We start from the raw sequence: 21711 nt of genomic DNA on the forward strand, positions 1-21711 counted from the left end.
GAACAGCTCAAGAACTGATTATTTATACAGAGACATTCCTAGTTACTAATTCTCTCATTTGCTGTTCCTCATATGGCCACGCTGCTTTGCTTTCCTGTTGTAAGGAGTGGTATGACATCTTCATGGATATTTTGATGCTAACCAGATTGGTTAGTGGGCAGGAGTTTCCACTGAGAATAGCTTCTCTCTTCTTTCTAAAGAAATGGCTATCTGTGTATATTTCTGAGAGTTCAGCTAGGAAAGAAGTAGCTAAGCTTGAAGGTTCAGAAGCTGGCTGTGGTCCAGAATGTTTTCTGTTGGAGGGTAGCGAGGAAATGAGGAAATGGATATCTTTCAAGTCTTCTCCTTCATGCCAACAAACAAATGCCCTTGTTGGAACTTACGGGTGTTTCTACAGTTTGCTCTGTGTCCATAAAAACATAGCAACAGCAAGTGTCTAATAGAAACAGCAGGAAAAACTTTACATCGCAGCCAGCGCACATTCTTCCTATTAAGTTCATTGTTTAAAACAAACATTTTGGCACCTTCATCCTTTTTTAGAGACATCAGGAACTGCTAAGGAGCTACGTGTTTTTTTGTTCATTTTGTTTTAACAAAAGAGGTTCTATAAAATGAGAGCTAAATAGACGGAGCATAGACAGGGAGTTTGGTTGAGAACTGATTTCAAAATTGATAAAGTACTTTGTATCACTCAGATTCGAACATCATATGGCAACTTCACGTGCAAGATCAGGAGTAAGAACAACAAAGACTATTTCCTGGACCAGAAGTGACTCCTCATAAAAGTATTATTACAGATTATTAATACCCTTGCACAGTAGACAACACCTATTCCCGATATTAAAAATATCATAGGTTTGGAAGTTAGAAATTCAGGAGTTATGAAATAATCACATTGTCTTACCTTTTAAAGAAAGTCTGTAGAAACCTGGGTTATGAGAATTATGTGATTTTATTTTGAGATAACTTAATAGGGAGAGAAAAAGTGCTTCATAGTGCTACAGGCTTTTTTTTATGACAGCAAAGGTCAGGGTTCAATCACATATTTGTTCCCTTAAGCATGCACATATAAAAATAAGAAGGATGCAAAAAGCATGCAAATTTGATTTGGATGTCTTGTATATGAGAAGGTCATGGTATATTAGATTGAGCAATGTGTTGAAAGGCAAATGATGAGAGTTCTGGCCCATGCTGAACTCAATAATCCATGAAAGAACTTTGAACTGTAAAGTCTTTATTTTATGCTATTGTACATAAGACTGTCTGTTTAAAAGTAGCTAATATATTTACTATTTTTAAAAATTAAAGACTAAATTGCCATGTTAACTTGTGGTTAATTTTTTCTAGACTTTCTTTGTTTCTGAAATGCATGAAAAGTGTATCCTAAATACTAGATATCCTTTACTATCTCACAGTATCTCTAATACCAGTTTTAATCAAGTTTATACTTGTAAGTTAAAAAAAAAAAGAGAGAGAGATAAAAGAAGCATACGTGACAATATAAAATGAACAGACTGCCAAGATCATATGCCTGGGTTTTCCCCACTTCATTCTTTTTTTTTTTTTTTTGAGTTTTAGTTCACTTCTCATCTTTGATGAATCTCTGTACTGTTTCTCTGATCCAAATTAGTTCCTTTTATGGTTATGAACTTTATTAGATCAAGTCTTGTGCTACCTTCTTAAATCTAAACACCTATGCTTCTCTAATGGTTCAGATGGCAAAGAATCTGTCTGCAACGCAAGAGATCCACGTTTGATCCCTAGGTCAGGAAGATCCCCTGGAGAAGGGAATGGCTACCCACTCCAGTATTCTTGCCTGGAGAATCCCCACGAACAGAGCAGCCTGGCAGGCTACTGAATGACTAACACTTTCATTCTTTCTTTCATGCTGTTCTTTACAGTTTTGTAGCATCTTATTGAGTTCTTAGGGAGTACTCAGCAGACGACAAGGATTTCATTTATTTCCTCATTTAAGCCTCAGAACCATCCTAATAGTGTGGATTTGTACTAGATTTTTAATTGAGGGGAATTTGAGTCTAAGGGAGGCTAATATAGTTGCACAAAGATGCATAAAGTCCATAAATGGCAGATGAAGACTTTCAACTTCTGTCTTTATGACCTCAATGTGCACTTTTCCCATTATCCTACAGTAGAAGGAAGCTGAGACACAGCCTGGGGGGGCTTTAGGGGAGACAAGAAATGCTGTAGCTCATGTTATATCCAAAAACAACTCTGGTGAAGGTGTGTTGATGTAGGATTGGTTTACAATGATTTAGTTCTTTATCGTATGGCGCTAGTGGTAAAGAACCTGCCTGCCAATGCAGGAAACATAAGAGACACAGTTTTGATCCCTGGGTCAGGAAGATCCCCTGGAGAAGGAAATGGGAACCCACTCCAGTATTCTTGCCTGGGTAATCCCGCAGACAGAGGAACCTGGTGGGCTACAGTAGATGAGGTCTCAAAGAGTTGGACAGGGCTGAAGAGAATGAGCACACACATAGAGTTCAATGTAAATCAACAAAGATCTTTATTTATTTTCTGACTCAAGAAGTTTACTGTTTCAAATTACTGGTATAAACAGATCGTTATTATCTAAAATCTCAGTCAATTGTTGCATTTGTAAAGCTGAATTATCCCCATTTGATTTTGTGAATCTTTTTTTAACCTCTTCCTGAGATTTACTATGATCATAATGAACTGTGTTGTGGGCTGCTAGAATATGATGATCTAGTAATAGTTTAGAAACTGAACTCTGGAACATAGTTCCCTTGGACATGAATTTTGATCTCACTCAAGTACTTAAATTCATAAAATTTCTTAACCTTTCCAAGTCTTCTCTATTTATAAAGTATTATGCATGTATGTATTCCTTTCATTTGGTAGTTTTTGAGTGTCAAATGTAATTTCTTTAGAAAAGCACCTGGCATTGTAATTAGTATGTGATACGAATTCAAAATTTAGGTTTATGTTCATAACAGTATACACACATAGCTAAAAAAAACTATTGTTTTTAATCTATTATAATCCATCTTTATATTTGGATGTGTGCATGCATGCTAAGTCAATTTAGTCATGTCCAACTCTTTGCGACCCTGTGGACTGTAGCCCACCTGGCTCTCTGTCCATGGGGATTCTCCAGGCAAGAATACTGGAGTGGGTTGCCATTCCCTCCTCCAGGAGATCTTCCTGATCCAGGAATCAAACCCATGTTTCTTACGTCTCCTGCATTGGTAGGCAGATTCTTTAGCACCCACACCACCTGGGAAGCCCTTACATTTGGGTAAGATGAACTAACATATAGAAACATGGATTAAGTAGGTAAAAAAATTCTGAACTCAAGCTTATATCCTAGATAGAAGAAAGATACATGAAAAAGTAAATGCAAAACCAGGCCATATATTTAAGTGCTAAGTGCTCTGAAACTGTTCAGAAGCATTGTTTCAGGGATTCAGAAGACAAAGAGATCACTTTTGACTTGAAAAGCCTTTCCTGGAGAAGAGTAAATTTAGGTTAAGATTTAAAGGGGTTACTCATTTAAAAGGGTTACTCATCTTACAATAGGGCTGAATCTGCCTGCCAGCCCAGGAGATGCAAGAGACTCCCTGGGTGAGGGAAGATCCCCTGGAGTAGGAAATAGCAACCCATGGAAATCCCACGGACAGAGGAGCCTGGCGGGCTACAGTCCATGGGGTCACAAAGAGTTGGTGGTGACTGATCACACACACATCTTACAATAGTAATGAAAAGGGAGAATGAAGGTATTCTAGGCTAGGAGTCAACAAATTGCTATAAAGGATCAGTGAATATTTTAAATTAGTAAATATTTTGGTTAATATTAGTAAATATTTTCAGCTCTTTACACCATCAGATCTCTGTTGCAGCATTCAGCTTGCCCTTGTAATGCAAAATCAGTCATAGACAATACACACATGAATAGGCGTGGCTATGTTCCACTAACACTTTGTTTACAAAAGTAGGCTCTGACCGGAATTTGGCTTGCAGGTTGTGTTTGGAGAACCCTGCTCTAGGATAGACAAGGACTCGAACAAAGCCAGAATGCTTGGGAAAGCACAAATCCTTTTCCCAGAAGCAGAAAGTGATCCAGTGAGTCTGAAAGTTTGGCTATCCATTGAAGATTTGTGTAGAATAAGTTTGGAGAGATGCTGGGGCCGTTTATGGAGTGGCTGGAATTTGCAGACTAGGCCTTATGCCCTAGGCAAACTGAAAGTTAAAAGCTTTTGAGGATGGGGGAGTTTCACTGTTAAAGCTGAAATACATATTACTACCATTGTTCTTTCATTCACTGACTGACTCTGCTTCATCCAAACTGCTTCCTACAAAGTTGAGAGGAATTATCATAAAATGTAAACTAGTCATGTTACTGGCCACCTTAAAACATTTCAGTTGTTTCTCCAGCTAAATGCAAAAAAAAAAAATGTGAATCTTCTCATATGGTATACAAGGTTCATTCCTAACCCACACCAACCATACTGAATAGCTTTATTTTTCTGATGCTATGTTTTTGCATAGTTTTTACCTTTGTACCTGTTTCTGTCTTTGCCTAGAATGCCTTTCATCCTTTATTTTTTCATAAACTATTCCTCTGTCTTTCCAAAAATCATCAGTTACTCAAAGCTTCTACTTATTTCCTCAGGTTTCACTGACTATGCTCTTGTTTCCACACATTTTGGGTTTAAACTATGCTTGTTACAAGGTACTATAATTGTAATACAGCAAAATTACCTTCTATATTAAAGATTTCTCTTTATGAGAACTGAAGTGCTTAACTCCTCAGAACTTAACAAAGTACCTGGGATGTCGTAAGGGCTTCAAAATTATACAGGATGCATGCATGCATCCTAAGTTGCTTCAGTCGGGTCCAACTCTTTGCGACCCTGTGGACCATAACCCACCAGACTCCCCGATCTATGGGATTCTCCAGGCAAGAATACTGGAGTGGGTTGCCATTTCCTCCTCCAGGGGATCTTCCTGACTCAGGGATCGAACCTGAGTCTCATAAATCTCCTGCATTGGCAGGCAGTTCTTCAACACTAGCGCCCTTATACAGAAGAGTATGGTATATAGATTGGAAGGATTATAAATCAGAGTTGGAAAAGTAAGTTAATTTTTATTATGTTAATCTGGGCATGATATAATTATGAACTGAATTAGGATCTTAGCAGGAGGAATAAACAGAAAAGGAATACAGAGGCAGAAAAGATGGCTGTTAGCCATCAGGACAGGAAGACAAAGAAAGTGAGACAGTATCAGTAAAAGAAAGCAGAATGCCAAGATGACAAACAGAAAAGTTAGGAGCTTCTGATATGTTGTGCTTATGAGTCCAGCAGAATCTCTAGGTAGAAGTGCCTCCTGGAGAGTTACAAATATGGGTGGGAATCTCTGGAATGACAGGTTTGGAGGTTTTCTGCATAGTTTCCTAGATGTTTTCTGCATAGGTGCAGCCATGGAAATGGGTAATTCTCTGTTTTCTTTCTCTCTCTGTCTTTCATACAAACATGAAAATAAAGAAAGAAAAGTGCTGAGAAAAAGTGCTGTGGGGGATGTTCAGATTACTATGAAGAGAGAAAGAGGAAACACAGAAGACAAATTAGAAGGTGTGGTTAGAGATACAGAGTGAGAAATAAGAAATAACACTGAGACAGACACTGAGGAGAAAACAAAATGCCAGTAAGAAAGGATGACTTGTGATGCAAACGGTAAAGAGAAATAAGGATTCAGAAATAAATATCCAAATAGTCTTCTCTGGTAAAGCAATGGAGGAGAAAGTTTGATTGAGAGATTTTTAAGAATAACTGGCTGGAGAAAGCTTTGAGATAGTAACCTACCCTCTCAAAAATGAGGTGTAAAAAAATGTGAGTAAAGACTATTCTAAATTTCTAAAGAATATTAGAATTACTCATTTAATGCATTTCTTTAGGTGCCAGTCACTATTATGTTGGAGATGTTTTTTCAAGAAAGAATATATTAGGCATAAAATAGCTATTAGAATGCTATAAAGAAAAACACTAACATACATTTAGTAATTTTAATATCACAATTATGTGTAAGAGACATTTGCACATATTAACTGATTTCACATATGGGCTTCCCCAGGTGATACTAGCAGTTAAGAACCTGCCTGCCAATACAAAAGACATAAGAGACTTAGGTTCGATCCCTGGGTCAGGAAGAACCCCTGGAGAAGGAAACAGGAAAATACTTGGCACCTAGTAGGTGGTCAGTATATATCAATATTTAATTCTCACAAATTGGAAGGCAGCAATTCTCAACTCCACTTTTACTGATGGATATACTGAGCCTTGGGTGTGTGCACACTGTCGCTCAGTTGTGTCCAACTCTTTGTGACCCCATGGACCAGAGTCCGCTAGGCTCCTCTGTACATAGACTTCTCCAGGCAAGAATACTGGAGAGGTTTTCCATGCCCTCCAGGGGGGATATTCCCAGCTCAGGGATCAAACCCACTTCTCTTACATCTCCTGCATTTGCAGGCAGGTTCTTTACCACTGACACCACCTGGGAAGCTCCATACGGAGCCATGAAGATACTAAAATGACTTTCATAAGTCATGTAAATAAATAGGAACCAGAACTCAATACCAGATATTCTGAGCATTTCTGTAGGGATAAAGATGTGATCCAGGAATGAGGGAGTATCTGAAGATCCAGAGAGAAATGTAGTAACTGTTGAATTAAAGATCTGAAGGAAATCTAATGGGATGCAATCAAGAGCACAGAATAAGGGATTTACCTTTGAACATTCACTCTGCTGATTTAGTTTTGTGACTTTCTCCAATGTTATGACATAAAATAATTAAAAGTGAGGTTTGAATGGACATTTGGTCAGTTGGGGGAAAAAAGGAATTCATTTCTATAAAAGCTAAATTCTGGGATGGGTGTCTGGGAAGCAAAGATAAAGACTGGGAATTAACACAGGCTGGTTTTCTACAAGGGAAAATGTTAAATGTTATATAAAGTGTAAAACTCTAAGTACACCATCCATTAAGAGGTATAACATGATCAAACTAGTGGAAAGAAGAATATAAACAAATATTTGTTGGATAGCTGTTGTGTAAAAGATCACATTAGACTATACAGGAAAATTAACGTCACACATAAAAGGTTGTGATTTTAGAGAACCCATCAGTAGTTGGTAAAATGGCTTAAATACATAATATTTAAGTAGCTAATATGGAAATTAATACACAAAATCTCTATTAACCAGAGGAGAAGATGGATTTTCTCCAGGATTCCATGAGTAGCAAGAAGTGATTAACATCCAAAATATATATTACATTAAAAACAAAGCAAGCCAAGGTATATAAGGTTGAGGTTGGCATAACGATTTAATAGAATGGGAAAATACTTTTCATTTAAGTTGTAATAAGATGGGAATACCAGACCACCTGACCTGCCTCCTGAGAAATCTGTATGCAGGTCAAGAAGCAACAGTTAGAACTGGTCATGGAAAACCAGACTGGTTCCAAATCGGGAGAGGAATACGTTAAGGCTGGATATTGTCACCCTGCTTATTTAACTTATATGCAGAGTATATCATGAGAAATGCTAGGCTGCATGAAGCACAAGCGGGAATCAAGATTGCTTGGAGAATATCAATAACCTCAGATATGCAGATGATACCACCCTTATGGCAGAAAGCAAAGAAGAACTAAAGAGCCTCTTGATGAAAGTGAAAGAGGAGAGCAAAAAAGTTGGCTTAAAACTCATTCAGAAAACTAAGACCATGGCATCTGGTCCCATCACTTCATGGAAAATAGATGGGGAAACAGTGGAAAAAGTGACAGACTTTATTTTGGGGGGCCCCAAAATCACTGCAGATGGTGACTGCAGTCATGAAATTAAAAGACACTTACTCCTTGGAAGAAAACTTATGACCAACCTAGACAGCTTATTAAAAAGCAGAGACATTATTTTGACAACAAAGATCCATTTAGTTAAAGCTATTGTTTTTCCATTAGTCATGTATGGATGTGAGAGTTGGACTATAAAGAGAGCTGAGCACCTAAGAACTGATGGTTTTGAACTGTGGTGTTGGAGAAGACTCTTGAGAGTCCTTTGGACTTCACAGAGATCAAACCAGTCAATCCTAAAGGAAATCAGTCCTGAATATTCATTGGAAGGACTGATTTTTAAGCTGAAACTCCAATACTTTGGCCACCTGATGTGAAGAACTGACTCATTTGAAAAGACCCTGATGCTGAGAAAGATTGAAGATGGGAGGAGAAGGGGATGACAGACAATGAGATGGTTGGATGGCATCCCTGACTCAATGGATATGAGTTTGAGTAAACTCCGGGAGTTGGTGATGGACAGGGAGGCCTGGCGTGCTGCAGGCCATGGGGTCGCAAAGGGTTGGACATGACTGAGCGACTGAACTGAGCTGAACTGTCCTAATTTTAAAGTGGATATGATAATTTTTGCAAGATAAAAATAGCATCAATTTGTATTATATATGATTAAATGAGACAATAGTTATTTGAAGAGTTTTCACACATAGGTTTTAGCCCAGGGAGTCTGGGCTGGGCATGGCAGCTATGACAAAGTATTCCAGAAGTTATGCATTGCCACTTCAATTGCCACTTTAAGAACATTAGTAGCTTTCACCTGAGGTCCTTGGAACCCAGAGGTTTTTCTGCCCTATAAAGAAGTCCAACTACCCTGCTGAAGAACCACATTAAAAAGCCCTGAGACCACAAGAGCAGAGAAGAGGCTCAATGGAGCCTGATGTTCCAGCCATCCCTGCCAAGGCACCGTGTGTGTGAGTGAAGCCATCTTGGGTCCTCCAGACAGTCACCAGGCAAATACCTCTAAGTGACACTAGTCAACCACATGAAGCATGAAAATCTCCTCCCCCGATCTGTGTCCCAATTCCTAAATTACCAAAGAATGAAATGCAGTAAGAATATAAATAAAATTAATAAGATAAAATTTTAGAACAATAAGATCATTATTGTTTTAATCCTCATTTAGGCATAGTTGATTATTTAGCAATAATAAGCCTGGTGGCTTAGACAGTAAAGAATCTGCCTGCAATGTAGGAGACCTGGGTTCGATCCCTGGGTCAGGAAGATCACCTGGAGAAAAGAATGGCTACTCACTCCAGTATTCTTGCTGGGAGAATTCCATGGACAGAGGCGCCTGGTGGGCTACAGTCCTCGGGGTCACAAGGAGTCCAGAGATGACTGAGCAACTAAAACTTTCACTTACTTTCAGTCACAATAGGGTTAGGTGTTAATGCTGTGGCTTTTCCAATGAAATGAAGCATTATATGCATTTCATCCAAAGACTAATGTTCAATGAGAAAAGTAATCAAAATGTACAAAGGAAAAGGCACTGACCTGATAACCGCATTGGTTGAAGCATCAATATCTGAGGCATTTACCAATATAACATCTGTCCCAGTTGGTGCGTCTTCAGGAATTGTTGTGAAATACATTTTACTGGCAAAAGTGGGGACATTGTCGTTGATGTCATCCACTATGACATTGATTGTTCCAGTTCCGGTCAGGGCAGGGGATCCTAGAGGGAAAAGAAAACCAAGTCTTAATGTTCATAAATCACAAAAATAATAGCGAGCTTAACAATGGGTTGTAGACAGAACTACTAAAGAGAATGTAGAGAACACCCCAAGGTTATTTGTGAACACATAGACAGGTAATTGAGTAATTTTTAGTTTTGTTACAAGAAAAATATTTTTATTTAGGGACTAGTATTCCAACTCTTTCCTAGTGATACTGCACAAAAAGAATATGTCAACCTCCTAGTCTATTTTAAAGGTACTCACTCAGCAATGTAGAACACAACAATATCATTTAAATGCCACAAAAGCGGCACTACTGGTTTCTCTGAAATTATAGTCAAATAACTCAAGCCACATTTGGAGCATCCCTCTGGATCTGGAATAGCTGGCCAGCTGACAAAGCAGAATTAAAAACTGTATTCCTAGATGTGACTATCAATGCTATCATAAAAAAAAAAAAAATTAACTGAATTTTGAGGCCTTTAAATCCCTTTTTCTGTACTAACTTATATTTCTTTGCAGAAAATTTAAAAAAGAAAGCACTCTGACCTTTCACTTGCTGGAAATAGCATGTCGGTGAGATGACTTGAAATCATTTCTGTTGCATTTATTTAATGTTTAAGGTAAATATGAAGCAATTCGTTTTTATTTCCTGTTCCAGTGCCATTATCGGCATGTAGTGAAAATGCAGCATTTAACAAAACTCTGGAGTACACTGTCTATACTACACAAGGTTAGAAGACTCTTGTGTGGTGAAGGTCAGATGTCATATTTAGTTGATTCTGTGGGTTATCTCAAAGGTAAGTGGCAAATCATCTGCTTTTAGTTGTTTTTCAGAATCATTTTTCAAACTTGAATATACCAAAATAGAAATAATGAAGGTCTGCTTACCTATGTTTATCTAAAATAAAATAAGGCCCTGGATACTCTCAATTTTAAGATACAACTTTTTTTTCCCATAAAATTATTTCCCATTAAATGAAGCTTAAATTCTACTTACTTTTGGTAGTCCATATTTTGTAAATAAAGCCATTCTTTCATTGACTCATTCATTTCTCTATAAAATGTTTATGAATATCTCTCTAGTATCATGGAATGGTGTTGAGATTCACAACCTTCCAATATTATTTTTTGCAATAATATTCTTATGATTTGCTAATATGCCCTTATTGCTATTCAGACTTTTTCCTGTGTTCTTAGATTGTCATTACTGATGGCATAATACCAACCAATTTTATGTTCCAATGTATGGGCACCAAAAATCAATAGACTAGAAAATTATGGAATGCAGTGGTTTTTGTGCTCTACATAAGGAAGCTCAAATTCTACGTTAGATGAAAAATTTGTATGACCACTTGAACTGGGCACTATGAGAAGGCATGATATCTCCCATCAATTAAATTTAGGCTGCAAGCTGATCTCTGTTGCCTTCTCTGTGAGACAATTTATGTCAAGAATTCCATTTATATTAACATATTTTAAAATTGATTTCTCCAGATATCTTACCTTTTAGGTGTTAGATTTTTATATTAAAGAAAAGAAAACTAGTTCTCACTCTTTACCTTTTCTGCATAATGAACTACACATATTAAAATATTCTACTTGCCTTTTCACTAGTCACTTAAACAATGGTAGGATAACATCATACATAATTCACATTCAGAAAAAAAAAAAATTCACATTCAGAACAGATTTAGAAGTATTATAAACATTGAAGAAGCACATCAAAATAATACTTTTAAAATCTCACTCAGCATAAACATTTATTGAATCTTTAGGCATCCATGTACTTACTGGTTTAAGAAGTTTACCCGAACTGTCTACTGTTCATAAGTTAGTATGGCTGTTACCTCCATGTTATATATAAATAACATGAAAGAAAGGGATAGAAAGGTTGAGCAACTTTTTTAGGGCCATTGACCTGGTGAGGAATGGAACTAGGTTTTGACTTGAATGGGGAGCTCTTGACCACTGACATAAAAGCCAGAAGGTGTTGGCAGCAGGACACATGCTGCTCAGTGAGATGCTCTGGGACTCCGGACAAGCCAGTCTCAGGGAACAACACGAGGCACAAGCTGGAGAAAAAGGCCCATCTGTGGGGGACCTTAGCTATTGTCCAGGTTAAGCTTGTGTAGCATCTGGGGACATCTGTCTGGCCATAAATTTTAAATTTTTCACAGCACATGTTAAAGCCCAAATCAATATTTTCTGAGTTATTATGGATGACCAGTGTTTGGCCTAAAGCTCTGAAATATGTGTTTAATTATACACAATTTAATGAAATGGAAGTTAATTGTGTGAATGATGTTAGTATCTCTCCCATTGTCTGCTTGGAAAAAACAATAACTAGAGCTTATCTGTGCATTTGTGTGGACAAAAGGGGATGTCATGGGAAGGAGGGGCGATATCTGATGACTCGTGAGAGGGGATAACTAAATCAAGGTCCCAGATATCATGAAAGGCTCTTTTATCTCTATTACTGACACTGTATTCCACTCACTAAATCTGTCTCCTTATATGCAAAATGGGAATAATGAGAACAAACCTACCCCAATAGGGGTGTGGAGGGGAATGTGACATGTTTAGGATAGTGCCTGGTACATAGAACGTATTCTATATTACTCTTCGCTGTTGTACTTGTTTTAGAAATCAGGGGGAAAAAAAGGAAAATTGACATTTAAAAGGTCAGTTTTTAATCTTACAGATTACTGTGTCATAATTCTCAGGATTTTTGTCCCCTGACAAAACTTTCAAGTCAGTCCTATGACAATATTATTCATGAAAAGATTTTGAATCATTTTTTTCTTTTAATGATTTTATTTTGTAGTTATAAGTGTATGAGACTCAGCTTTCAAAACTTCCACAGCTTTGTATAACATGTGTTGAATTGAAAATTTAAAAATGCAAAATTTACAAATTTCAAGTGAGAGAACACCTGAATATGTCTGATATGCTCTCTAATCAACAATGCTTAAACTTGTTAAGAATAATTCAGTAACTACCAAATGGTTTTATCTTTGGTATTCTAAAGTGTCTGATGACACACATATGAAAAACCTCAAAAAATGATGACTAACTCATTTGGTCAGGAATGCGTGATTTCTTTCCTTGTCTATAAACTACACTACATAAATGTTGTTCCTGATGTGTTTTCTGAATTAGTAAGCAAAAAGAAAAAAAAAAAAAACACAAAACATTGTTTACCTAGGAAAATATTCAACAAATTCAATCTCATGGTTTCCATACCAGAGAACAATTTTTCCACAAGTTCTTGAAAGCACAACAGCATATGATCCTGGCCTGAGAAGTGGCCCCAAGGTAATCCCATATCCACATGGGGTATTTCTCAAGCAAAGAACCATCACGAGTCCCCTTTCCTCCACTTGTTAGCAGCCACAGCCCACTTGAACAGCACTTGGGGTTCTTCTCTTCCTCTTTTCTTCAAGAATTGATAGAGTGACCAGATTTCTACAATGGCCTCACTTTCTTATTGCCCCAGGGGATGGGCATGCAGGTCTTATGTACTTTTGAAGTTTTACAAAGAAATTGTACAAAGACATAATTCTACATTTCTAAGTCTCTTACTGGGATTTAACTAACTCTGAACTCTTCCTCCAATATTTCTCTTTTATTCTCAGGATAGGGCCTTCCACCACTCAGCTAACTCTAGCCTCAGACTGGGTCCTCCACAAGGCCCTGCCTCTCAGCTCTAGGCAGGAAGATGAAATCAAGGGACAGAAAGCAGGAATGCCCCCTGATTTTGAGCGAATAAGCCTCATATCCCAGGTGGCTTTGTGATAAAAAAGCCACCTGTCAATGCAGGAGAGGCAAGCTTGATCCCTGGGTCAGGAAGATCCTCTGGAGGAGGAAATGGCAACCCACTCCAGTATTCTTGCCTGGAAAATCCCAAGGACAGAGGAGCTTGATGGACTACAGTCCAAAGGGTTACAAAGAGTCGGACTTGTCTGAGCACAACAACACAACAAAGACTTATATCTACAACAGACTTCTCAGAGGAAGAATGCAAGTTACCTAGTCCTTGGTGCACACAGATTTCAGATTCATGAAGCAGGTATTACTATTTAAATTTTTTTAATAAAGAACTTTCAACTCAAAGAATTTAAACAATTTACTTACATTTAGCCATAGTGGACAGAGCCTTCCCTGGTGGCGAAGTGGTAAAGAATCTGCCTGCTAATGCAGGAGACTTGGGAGACGTGGGTTCGATCCCTGGGTTGGGAAGATCCTCTGAAGTAGGAAATGGCAACCCACTCCAGTATTCTTACCCGAAAACCACATGGACAGAGAAGTATAGTCCATTGGGCCACCAAGAGTCAGAGACGACTTAGCGACTGAACAACAACAATAGTGGACAGAAGGAAAGTCAACTCTGAACTCTTAAAAAAATATATTTTCTCTGTTCATTAGGCTCAGATAAAAGTATGCCACTCTTACTGCAGATGTTTTACTCATTATTATTATTATTGATGTACTTCTACCATATTTTCTATTAAGTTATAAAATAATTGAGAGCAGAAATTATTGTTTAATTCATCGTTATCTAAACCCATAATGCATAGGTTGCCTTCAATGTTTATTAAGTTCTCCTTTGACTCTATATATGGAAATCTGATCTAGTGACTACATGGCTGAAAGTTCAAAAAGCTGATCACTTCTGGGAATAAATATAGGTTTTAGCCTAAGGCTGGGGTCAGAGAACAAAACTTCTGACAAAGGTCACCATTTTGGAGATAGTCTACTGCTTATAACAGAGGGTCCCAATTAATCCTGAATCCCATGAGAGGAATCAGAATACTAGGGGTCAATATTTTGCTTGGATAGATCTGATAATGATGAACTATATAGGTTGTGGCGTAATAGGGCAAGATTACTCAGTTTCATCTGGAATTGATTTATGAGAACCAGATGCAATCAGAAAGAAGTAGAATGTAAAGACATAGACTCCTGATAGAAGACAGTGAGCCAATGAATGGAGCTGAAGATACAAGTGAAATGAAAGGACAAAATCTCAGAAATTTTTAAGTATAGAGGCAAGCAGCCTACAGGAGACATGTGAAATGCAATTGGAAGTCAGATGATAAAAGGAAGCTCAAATTCATTTTGTAAAAATATTTTGTATTTTATATATCATACATCTCTGTGTGTATATCAGTTCAGTTCAGTTCAGTTGCTCAGTCATATCTGACTCTTTGCGACCCCATGAATCGCAGCACACCAGGCCTCCCTGTCCATCACCAACTCCTGGAGTTTACTCAGACACATGTCCATTGAGTTGGTGATGCCATCCAGCCATCTCATCCTCTATTGTCCCCTTCTCCTCCTGCCCCCAATCCCTCCCAGCATCAGGGTCTTTTCCAATTAGTCAACTCTTCACATGAGGTGGCCAAAGTACTGGAGTTTCAGCTTCAGCATCAGTCCTTCCAATGAACACCTAGGACTGATCTCCTTTAGGATGGACTGGTTGGATCTCCTTGCAGTCCAAGGGACCCTAAGAGTCTTTTCCAACACCATAGTTCAAAATATATATGAGAGTAAAAGTGAAAGTGTTAGTCGCTCAGTCATGTCGGACTCTTTGCGACCCTATGGACTATAGCCTGCCAGGCTCCTCCATCCGTGGAATTCTCCAGGCAAGAATAATGGAGTGGGTGGCCATTCCCTTCTCCAGGGAACCTTTCTGACCCAGGGATCAATCCTGGGTCTCCTGCACTGCAGGGGGAATCTTTACCATCTGAGCCACCAGGGAAGCCTGTATATATTTTATAAAGTATATACACACACACTATGTGTATATACATATATACATATACATATACATATATACATACATATACATATATATATACACACACACTATGTATATATACTATGTATATACTATATATATATGTATACTATGGTGGTTCAGTTGCCAAATCGTGTCCGACTCTTGCGACCTCATGGACTATATATAGCCTGCCAGGCTCCTCTGTTCATGGGATTCTCCAAGCAAGAATACTGGAATGGGTTGCCATTTCCTTCTCCAACATATATACAATAAATGTGGGTAAATAGATAGGAAACTGCTTAAATTTTTAGAGCAACAGCAAAAAAATACATATGATTCTGAAAAGCATTTTTTTAAATGTGTAAAAACACATCTCACATACACACACACACACACACACACAAAGATTATTCACAGTTTAATCTTCTGATAGTCCATTATACTTGAGTAGTTCCAAACTTTGTCTTGAGTCATATTTTATACTCTTAAACTTGGGAAATGATTAAACTGGTATTGCCTTTGAACATTGGTGGCTTAAAAAGATCAAACATATTACAATAAAGTTCAAGGAAACCTAAAATAAGATTTTAAAAAGAAAAATGTTTCAGGCAACTGCTCTATCAGAAAATTCATCTTCAAAGTGTAATGAATGAATCTAAAGATCTAATTAAAGTTCTAACTGCAGGCATTTTACATATTTAATGTTAGTCCCCATAAATTAAACATACTTTCCTGAAACATGAGAAACTATTCAGCCGCATTAGAATTTTTGCTTATCTGAAATCTGTTGCTTTGCCGAAAAGCTAATTTCATTCTTAACATCAAACATTTGGTGGAACAGTCCTCTGACTGGGTGTGTTTGTTGTAATAAAGTATTACCTTCTTTTTTATACTTTGAGTAAACATTTTCTCACAGTAAGTAAGCCATCCCCTGAAAAGGTATTGAAATCAACCATTCAGTATTGACTTTAAATTATGTGATTTGACTTAAATTTGTATCCAGAAAATATGTGAAGCAAGTAACTATGTAGTAGGATTTAAATATGACCAATAGCATTTATCTTAAAATTTTCATTTTATAATATATTACCACTAATTAGTTCTACAAATATGTTTATATAAATTAGGTAGGTACACACTTAGGTAACATTTTATTTTTAATCCTTTCTCAGGAATCTTTATCAAAAACAGTTTCCTTTTTATAAATTCTTATACTAAAGAATCTGCCTGTAATGCAGGAGACCCAAGTTCTATCCCTGAGTCAGGAAGATACCCTGGAAAAGGGAATTGCTACCTACTTCAATATTCTTGGGCTTCCCTGGTGGCTCAGAGGTTAAAGTGTCTGCCTGCAACGCGGGAGACCCGGGTTTGATCCCTGGGTCGGGAAGATCCCCTGCAGAAGGAAATGGCAACCCACTCCAGGATTCTTGCCTGGAGAATCCCATGGACAGAGAAGCCTAGTGGGCTACAGTCCATGGGTTCACAAAGAGTTGGACAGGACTGAGCGACTTCACTTTCACTTTCAATATTCTTGGAGAAGGAAATGGCAACCCAGTCCAGTATTCTTGCCTGGAGAATCCCATGGACGGAGGAGCCTGGTGGGCTACAGTCCACAGGGTCTCAAAGAGTCAGACACAACTGAGTGACTTCAGTTCAGTTCAGTTCAGTTCAATATTCTTGCCTGGAGAATTCCATGGACAGAGAAACCTGGTGGGCTACAGTCCATAGAGTCACAAAGAGTTGGACATGACTGAGCAACTAAATAGAGGTGACAAATAGAGGTGGACTAAATAGACTAAATAGAGGTGACAAATAGGTGACAAATAGGACTAAATAGAGGTGACAAAACTAAAGAAAGAACTTAGCAATGTTATGTAAGTAAGACTGAAAAGTTGCTCATAGTGTGAACGTAGTTAATGTCACTGAAATGTACACTTAAAAATCATTAAAGTGGTAAATTTTATGTTATATGGATACATAATTTTTAAGAGTTTACAAAATAAAACATGATGTAAACTAAGTATTTTATCCCCCAGATAAAGTATGTGATAAAGACTTAATTTTGGAGAACATTAAAAAAAAGAACCCTAACAGCACATGTTGAAACTCTGAAATACTAGAAGCAACCATCAAATTCAAACTATAGCCTGCGTCCTGCCTACTTAGTGAAACTATCAAATTATATATCTTTGGAATAATTATCTAAATAGGCTACAAATTAAGATTAAGTTTTAACATGATACAATTAGAAGATTTTTGAAAAGGAAAAATTCCTCATACTAAGCTTCTATCATTTTCTATTATATTTAATATTTATCCTTTATGTAATATAAACATTCTCTTTAATATTTCAAAGTTTGTTTCCATTTCAAAGTTCAGTTTCCTTCATCTACTCAGATTTATATCTGAAATTAAGTAAATGAGAAATAGACTGAAATTACTTCATCAAATTTCAATTCTATGCAACATGATAGCAATTCTAGCTATTATTTATTGGAATTTTGGAAGCTTGATCATCTTTCTTTTTGTATTTTTATCTTATGACTATACAAATTAAACACTATGTAGGAAAAGTTGTTTCTACTATAGTGTAGCTGATTTAAAGAATATTATGTAAATAAATGATTTATGATAACACTTAGTCACTAATGGGTTTTGTACTAAACTTATTGGAAATAAGAGGAAGTAAAACAATAACCAGTTATGAACCTTGGAAACAAAATTCTCATCTAAGACAAATATTCCAATGGAAATAACCAAACTTCCTTTGACTCAAATATAATAAGTTAAATGCAAGTGATTTCTGGTAACTGAAGATTACCCTAGCACTGTTTGATTTATGGAATCATTGATGTCTTACGGAAAGTTTTCAAGCATTTTTCATTACTAAGAATGTTCATTATAACAGACAAGGCAAGTTCTTCTTCAATATCTTCCCACAAATAATACTGACAGAATGCAGTCTTTCTGGAACATTTAAAAAGCAACTCTCCTCAAATGTAAAATGTCATATTCCACATTTCTGACCTCTCTTGATTATAGAGACATTTGCAATGCAGTGACCCTCTCAGCTGAACAATGTGACAAATAGTTTTCATTCAAAATGTCATCATAGCCTCACCAAGAAACTAAGCATAGTGATTGGATTTTAAGATTAACTTTGGCAAAAGCATCATGTTTCCCCTTCATTAAAAAGTAATTTCCAATCCCTGCATAAGAATGAAGTTTATCCCCTTTCAATCAAATGATAAATGCCCTTAATTAGGGATGCTAATAACTGAAAATTTCCCCTCAGACCTATTAATTATGCTGACACATAGTTCACTATTAGACTTTTTGGCCAAATCTATTGCCAGAATCTCTCTTTAGCCTGTTAGCATATTAGACCGAGAACAGATAAATAAAGGTAATATATTTAATTTGTGCACAATTTAATCTCCCACACCCCAATTAAATGCAGATAACACCACCCAATTGTATCATACATATTGTATATTCTAAGTATAGTATTAAACATTTGCTTTGCACTCCGTAAAACTCCATAAAGCTCTTGGATATGCATTTCTTGATCTGAGAACAGTAATCCTTTGATTTTGAATTCATGAATATTCTTATTTTACTCGCTGTTTCAATGGCAGAGAACTGAATGTTATTTCTCTTTTTTTGCTGCAAAAATCATTTCTCTTTTTAATATAAAATGATATTTAATCCAAAGAGAAGAAACTCATAAACACGGTTTACGTGAAACATAATATGTTAGATGAGCTAATCTGTGGGCAAGATGAGTCATAGTTAAGAAATGGTCTCCTTGATCAGGTTTAGTGGCTTCAGATTCTGTTTCTACTGATTAACAGCTGCAGGTCTGAGTCAAGTTGTTTACTTCTCTAATACTTAGCTTTGCTTTTGTTTTTCTTTTAATTCATAGTATCGGAATCCAATTTACAAGGCTGTTGTGAGATTAAATCAGATCCTATAGTAAGAAATCTGGTGCAAACAAGCACTCAGCAAGGACAGAATGAACATTGTCTAAAGTTTGTCCACATAAGTTGTATCTCTACTCAAACGTGTTTCCAGAGAACTAAACTTTTATATCTACCTGTCATCTCCAGTGGAGATTTCATAATATCTAAAATACAGTATATCAAAAAAATAATGTAAGGAAAATTCAACCTAAAAAAAATCTTTCCTTTTCCTATCCCCAAATTTCTCAGGGCAATACTCTAGGACACACGCTTGATTTGTCTCTTTTACTAATTTCCTACACCTCCAATTCCATCATCAAGTCCTAGTGGCTTAACCTTCAAAACGGATAAAATATTTAGCTCTTTCACACCTCCTCCATACTGTAGCCTAATTTCAAACATTCTCAAGCACTGCTGTCATGGCCTTTTAATCACCATCTCTATTTCCACTGTAGTTTTCACCACTGACAGAAAACCAGATCTCTTTTCCACAAAAACAGGCCACTCCAAAATTCCTTGTTGCTCCCCTGTCCAAAGCTTTAACAAGACTTTGCTTTTCTCTTTGAATAAAAGTAAAACTTCTTTCCCTGGCCTAAAACATTGAGATGATTCAGCCTCTGCCTAATTCATTTATCAAGACTTTTCCTTTCTTTTACTCTAGTAGAGCCGTCCAGGCCTTCCAGTTGTCCTTTGAATAAAGGCAACCTGATCCTTGTCTAGGAACCGTTTCATCTGCAAATTTACCCAGATTTTCACATTTCACTGTCCTGACTCTACTATTAAAAATAATACCTCCAATTCCTTCCTCTCTAGCCACTTAACCTGCTTTATTTAATTACATAGTACCTCATATAACTCCCGACCTATATATTATATTCTGTCTATCTTTCTGACTAGAATGTAACTTTTGTGAGGACAGAGACTGTCATTTTTTCACCACTATATCTCTAGTTCCTAGAAGAATCCCTGGTAGAGACTGCTCCACAGATGCTTCCTGACAAAACATTGTCCAGATGCTTGTTACACATTGACAGCCCAGAGAAGCACATGAGTCTCATTGACTCTAATACTACTTCACTTATAACATCTATTAAATTACCATTATTAATAAATGCAAATGCAAAATGACAATTGGTTGGAATAATTGGCAGTATTATCATCTTCTACCTGTAAAGCCTAGTGAATTTTTTATATCTTCTCCTACTTAGCAATTTAATTTGAACAATGCCTAAATTGAAGCCTGTTCTCAAACAATCAGTATTGAAATTACTGATTCCAGTTGATTTGACACCACTTAAAATATTTTGAAACATTTATTTATGTATTTGGAAAAAGAAAAATAACAGAATGCTTTATTCATTAGAGTACAATGGATCGCATATTAGAAGAAAAGCTTTCTTAAAATTGTGTTTTTTTTTTTTAAATTGTGTTTTTGGAAATTTATGTTTTGCAAAGGGTAATCAGATTCTGATCTTTTTTCAGATATACCATAAGTGAACAAGGGCTCAGTTGGAAGGCAGAAATCCTGGATATTGTTCTTGACTCTGATATTCTCTGGGTCTGTAAGCTCTGGCAAACTGCCTAATTATTCCAGGCCTCAATTTTCTTATCTCAAAAATAAAGGAAATGGACTGGCTCATTTCCAAGAAGACTTCTGGCTATAAAATTGTCATTTTAAGTCAGATTTTTCTCACTTAGGATTTTTCATATACAGCTTTCTTTTAAAATCCTTCCATATTACACACTAGGTTATTATAACTTCAATAACCCCTTATAGTCACATCTTGTTTTACTGCTTTCTCGTGTACTAATTCACTTCCTTTAAGAGTAGTAGTAGATTTTGATAGGTCACAGACTATGAATTTACTGGTGAGGGTAGAAGATCACCGAAGGTTAAAAAAATTCTGAGACTTGGAAAATTCCATGGATATATATCTATTGGAAATGCTTATCTAAACACCAAAATTCTCATCACAAAATAAGTAAAATTTTTCACATTACATTTATGTGAAGAATCATAGGCCTTTATTACAAAGCTATGTGAAGTCAAATACCACATGTGGGATATATATATAAACATATATAATAAACTATATATATAAACTATATATATTATTATTATTATTTGGTAGCTAAAAAGGTATTCAGTGTTTTGGGAGATATGGGAGGCTCACACTTTTTTGCTGTGGGAAGTCCAGATATAAAAGTATGGCCAAATGCCGAAACTTTTCCAAAGCACAGTGTCTGTTTATGCAGATTCTGAGTCAGTGACCCAAACCAAGAAAAGGTAGGCAGCATGTCACAAAGTAGAGATAAGACCTACCTAGAAACATCTACTAGATAACAGAATTGAATAAAAGCCAGAAGGTTCAGGGGAGAGTCATGAGAATATAGCTCAAGCAGTAT

The 21711-nt window shown here is 36.7% G+C and overlaps 1 protein-coding gene across 1 annotated transcript in view; it reads right to left on the reverse strand.

The window, feature by feature from the left end:
* Positions 1-21711, reverse strand: part of FAT4 (FAT atypical cadherin 4) — a 174986-nt gene that overhangs the window by 44818 nt on the left and 108457 nt on the right. Inside the window, exon 7 of the mRNA XM_043486767.1 lies at positions 9377-9557. Coding sequence (XP_043342702.1) covers positions 9377-9557 — 181 coding nt within the window. The remainder of the gene's footprint in view (positions 1-9376; positions 9558-21711) is intronic.

This window comes from Cervus canadensis, chromosome 1 (assembly GCF_019320065.1).
Source record: "Cervus canadensis isolate Bull #8, Minnesota chromosome 1, ASM1932006v1, whole genome shotgun sequence".
NCBI lineage: Eukaryota > Metazoa > Chordata > Mammalia > Artiodactyla > Cervidae > Cervus > Cervus canadensis.